This window comes from Arachis stenosperma, chromosome 4, assembly GCF_014773155.1.
Source record: "Arachis stenosperma cultivar V10309 chromosome 4, arast.V10309.gnm1.PFL2, whole genome shotgun sequence".
NCBI classification, from domain to species: Eukaryota; Viridiplantae; Streptophyta; class Magnoliopsida; order Fabales; family Fabaceae; genus Arachis; species Arachis stenosperma.
Window position 1 is genome coordinate 70910246 of NC_080380.1, and position 5115 is coordinate 70915360.

Consider the following 5115-nt stretch of genomic DNA (forward strand, 5'->3'; position numbering starts at 1 on the left):
TCTGATTCCTCATTGGCGTTTGAACGCCAGGATTGGGTGAGGAATGGGCGTTTAACCCCCAACTTTTTCCCTTTTTCTGGCGTTTGAACGCCAGAACTGGGCAAGGAATGGGCGTTTAACGCCAGCTTTTCCCCCCTTTCTGGCGTTTGAATGCCAGGAGTATTCCTCTTTGGGCTCTTACTGTCCTCAAAGAGATTTTGGGCAGTGGTTTGGTTATCCTCTGTCAATTGTTCCTTTCTTGGCTTTTTGCTACTTTGAGCAGTGTTATTCAATGTCTTCCCACTCCTCAGTTGAACTACTTGGCATTCTTCTGTTATCTGTTTCGATAACTGCTATTTTGTCTGATTCAACCGTGATTCTATGTTCTTGTTGGCAATTTTAGTTTTTTGGAGCATCTCTTTAAATTTTGCCAACTGTTTTGTCATCAGGAGTAATTGCTGATCAAGCTCAACAATCTGTTCTTGAGGATTAGGATCAGTAGCTACTGCCATAGCTTCTTCTTTTGTAGAGGGCTCACTGCTAGAGTACAAATGTTGATTTCTAGCAACAGTATCTATGAGTTCTTGAGCCTCTTCAATCGTCTTCCTCATATGTATAGATCCACCAGCTGAGTGGTCTAGAGACATCTGAGCTTTTTCTGTAAGCCCATAGTAGAAAATGTCTAACTGTACCCACTCTGAAAACATTTCAGAGGGGCATTTTCTTAGCATACCTCTATACCTCTCCCAGGCATTATAAAGGGATTCATTATCCTCTTGTTTAAAGCCTTGGATGTCCAGCCTTAGCTGTGTCATCTTTTTTGGAGGGTAAAATTGATTCAGGAATTTGTTTGATAACTGTCTCCATGTTTTTATGCTTGCTGTGGGTTGGTTATTCAACCACCTCTTAGCTTGATCTTTTACAGCAAATGAAAACAGTAATAATCTGTAGACATCCTGATCCACCTCTTTATCACGTACTGTGTCAGCAATTTGTAAGAACTGTGCCAGAAACTCAGTAGGTTCTTCCTGTGGAAGACCGGAATACTGACAATTTTGCTGCACCATGATAATGAGTTGAGGATTTAGCTCAAAGCTGCTTGCTTTAATGGGAGGTATACAGATGCTACTCCCATATGCAGTTGTAATGGGGTTAGCATATGACCCCAGAGTCCTTCTGGACTGCTCAATTCCAGTTAGGTCCATGATGGAGAAAGGGAAATGATATGGATTCACAAGTAAAGTATAAAATATATTTTATTTATTTTTTTTATTTGACCGAAAATTAATAAAATAAAATAAATGGAAAATAAAATCAAATTTTGAAGACTAAAAGAAAATAAGATCAAAGAAAATTGAAAACTAAATCAATTAATTAATTAAAAAGATTTTGGAATTAGCAATTGAAAAGATATGATTGAAAATTATTTTGAAAAAGATTTGATTTTTGAAATGAGAAAAGAGAAAAACAACAAAATGACACCAAACTTAAAATTTTTAGAAAATCAAACACAAATTTTCAAAAATTTAAAGGAAAACACAAAGAAGGCACCAAACTTAGAATTTTTAAGGATTAAGAAAGGACTAAGAACATGCAAATTCGAAAAATTAAAAGAAAACAAAAGCATGAAATTGACACCAAACTTAAAATATGAAACTAAACTCAAATAAAAGACTCTAAACCAACAAAAATAAAACAGTCCTAATATAAGCAACAAGATAAACTGTCAGTTGTCCAAACTCGAACAATCCCCGGCAACGGTGCCAAAAACTTGGTGCACGAAATTGCAATCACACTTTTGCAATTCCGCACAACTAACCAGCAAGTGCACTGGGTCGTCCAAGTAATACCTTACGTGAGTAAGGGTCGATCCCACGGAGATTGTCAGCTTGAAGCAAGCTATGGTTGTCTTGTAACTCTTAGTCAGGATATCAATAATTATCAGGTTTAATTGTGAAAAGTAAAAGAACATGAAATAAGTACTTGTTTTGCAGTAATGGAGAACAGGTTGAGGTTTTGGAGATGCTCTATCTTCTGAATCTATGTTTTCCTACTATCTTCTTCTTCAAGCACGCAAGGCTCCTTCCATGGCAAGCTGTATGTAGGGTTTCACCATTGTCAATGGCTACCTCCCATCCTCTCAGTGAAAATGTTCAACGCGCTCTGTCACAGCACGGATATTCATCTGTCGGTTCTCAATCAGGTTGGAATAGAATCCAGTGATTCTTTTGCGTCTGTCACTAACGCCCAGCCTTCAGGAGTTTGAAGCTCATCACAGTCATTCAATAATTGAATCCTACTCAGAATACCACAGACAAGGTTTAGACCTTCCGGATTCTCTTGAATACCGCCATCAATTCTAGCTTATACCACAAAGATTCTGATTAAGGAATCCAAGAGATATCTACTCAATCTAAGGTAGAACAGAGGTGGTTGTCAGGCACACGTTCATAGGTGAGGATGATGATGAGTGTCACGGATCATCACATTCATCAAGTTTAGGAACAAGTGATATCTTAGAATAGAAACAAGCGTGATTGAATGAAAAACAGTAGTAATTGCATTAATCCATCAATACACAGCAGAGCTCCTCACCCCCAACCATGGGGTTTAGAGACTCATGCCGTAGAAGATACAATGTAAAAACGTGTAAAGTGTCATGAGGTAGAGATACAATATCAAAAGGTCCTATTAATAGTGAACTAGTAACCTAGGGTATACAGAAATGAGTAAATGACGTAAAAATCCACTTTCGGGGTCCACTTGGTGTGTGCTTGGGCTGAGCAATGAAGCTTTTATGTGTAGAGACTTTTTCTGGAGTTAAACGCCAGCTTTTATGCCAGTTTGGGCGTTTAACTCCAATTTTTGTGCCAGTTCCAGCGTTAAACGCCGGGAATTCTGAAGCTGATTTGCAATGCCGGTTTGGGCCATCAAATCTCGGGCAAAGTATGAACTATTATATATTGCTGGAAAGCCCAGGATGTCTACTTTCCAACGCAATTGATAGCGCGCCAATTGGGCTTCTGTAGCTCCAGAAAATCCACTTCGAGTGCAGGGAGGTCAGAATCCAACAGCATCTGTAGTCCTTTTCAGCCTCTGAATCAGATTTTTGCTCAGGTCCCTCAATTTCAGCCAGAAAATACCTGAAATCACAGAAAAACACACAAACTCATTGTAAAGCCCAAAAAAGTGAATTTTAACTAAAAACTAATAAAAATGTAATAAAAACTAACTAAAATACACTAAAAACAATGCCAAAAAGCGTATAAATTATCCGCTCATCAATAGTTTGCATGCTGTGTCGGATAGCTTTCCTTGGTTTGCCCCAATGGTGAACTACTTGGTAGTGAAACTCTTCCCTCCCAACTTTTCTAAACACCATGGGGATAAGTTGAGGAGTGATTCCAAATACTACATTTGGGATGACCCTCACTTGTGGAAGAGGGGAGTGGACTAAGTAATTCGAAGATGTGTTCCGGAGTTTGAAATCCAACCCATTCTTGAAGCTTGCCATTCGTCCGAATGTGGTGGCCACTTTGGCCCACAAAGAATCGCTAAAAAGGTGTTGGATTGTGGATTCTGGTGGCCAACCTTATTCAAGGATGCTAACCGGTTATGTGTGTCTTGCCATCAGTGTCAAAAGTTGGGAAACACGTCCCAAAGGGATGAGATGCCTCAACAACCTATGTTGTTCTGTGAGATATTTGATGTATGGGGCATTAACTTTATGGGACCATTTCCCAACTCCAGTGGGTATCTGTATATTCTGTTAGCGGTTGACTACGTGTCAAAGTGGGTGGAAGCAATACCTACCCGCCTTGACGACGCCAATACCGTCATGGGTATGCCGTTATGGGTCGCCACGAGCAATCGTGAGCGACCAAGGATCCCACTTTTGTAACAGGAAAGTAGAGGCACTGCTCAAGCGCTATGGGGTAGTACATAAGGTTGCCACTGCTTATCATCCGCAAACCAACGGACAAGCGAAAGTGTCCAACAGGGAGATTAAGAGAATCTTAGAGAAAGTGGTCAATCCACAAATTGGAGCCTCCGGTTAGGAGATGCACTATGGGCGTATAGGACGGCCTAGAAGACTCTGTTAGGGATGAGTCCCTTCTGGATTGTCTATGGTAAGGCATGCCATCTTCCGGTGGAGATTGAGCACAAAGCCTATTGGGCAGTAAAGCGGTGCAACATGGATTTAACCCAAGCCGGAGTAGCCAGAAAATTGCAGCTAGAGGAGCTCGAGTGTTTGAGGAACGAAGCGTATGAGAATGCCCGGATTTACAAGGAAAAGAGTAAAGCATTCCATGAACATACAATCCAGAAGAAGGACTTCCAAGAAGGTGATGAGGTTCTCCTCTACAATTCGGGGCTTCGTTTCATGCCTGGCAAGCTCCGCTCTAGATGGGAAGGAACTTTCAAGGTGAAGGAGATAAAGCCCTATGGAGTGGTGGAGTTGTTTGATCCTAAAAGTGAAGCAAATTTCAAGGTGAATGGACATAGAGTGAAGAAGTATCATGGCTACAAGCTCCCGAAAGAGCTAGAAGTGTTCCTATTGGCGGATGCATGATGAGCGGATAATTTATACGCTTTTTGGCATTGTTTTTAGATAGTTTTTAGTAGGATCCAGCTACTTTTAGGGATGTTTTCATTAGTTTTTATGCTAAATTCACATTTCTAGACTTTACTATGAATTTGTGTATTTTTCTATGATTTCAGGTATTTTTTGGCTAAAATTGAGGGACCTGAGCAAAACTCTGATAAAAGGCTGACAAAGGACTGCTGATGCTGTTGAATTCTAACCTCCCTGCACTTGAAATGAATTTTCTAGAGCTACAGAACTCTAAATGGCGTGATCTCAACGGCGTTCGAAAGTAGACATCTAGAGCTTTCCAGCAATATATAATAATCCATAATTTATTCGTGATTAGACGACATAAACTGGCACTCAACGCCAGTTCTATGCTGCATTCTGGAGTCAAATGCCAGAAACACGTCACGAACCAGAGTTGAACGCCAAACACACGTTACAACTTGGCGTTCAACTCCAAAAGGAGCCTCTGCACGTGTAAAGTTCAAGCTCAGCCCAAGCACACACCATGTGGGCCCCGGAAGTGGATTTATGCATCAATT

The 5115-nt window shown here is 40.5% G+C and overlaps 1 protein-coding gene across 1 annotated transcript; it reads left to right on the forward strand.

Annotated features, from left to right (window-relative positions):
* Nucleotides 1-4084: 4084 nt before the first annotated feature.
* LOC130975071 (uncharacterized) lies at nucleotides 4085-4552 on the forward strand. Its single transcript, XM_057899903.1, has one exon. The coding sequence runs from the start codon at nucleotides 4085-4087 to the stop codon at nucleotides 4550-4552; it is 468 nt and encodes a 155-aa protein (XP_057755886.1).
* The last annotated feature ends 563 nt before the right edge of the window (nucleotides 4553-5115 follow it).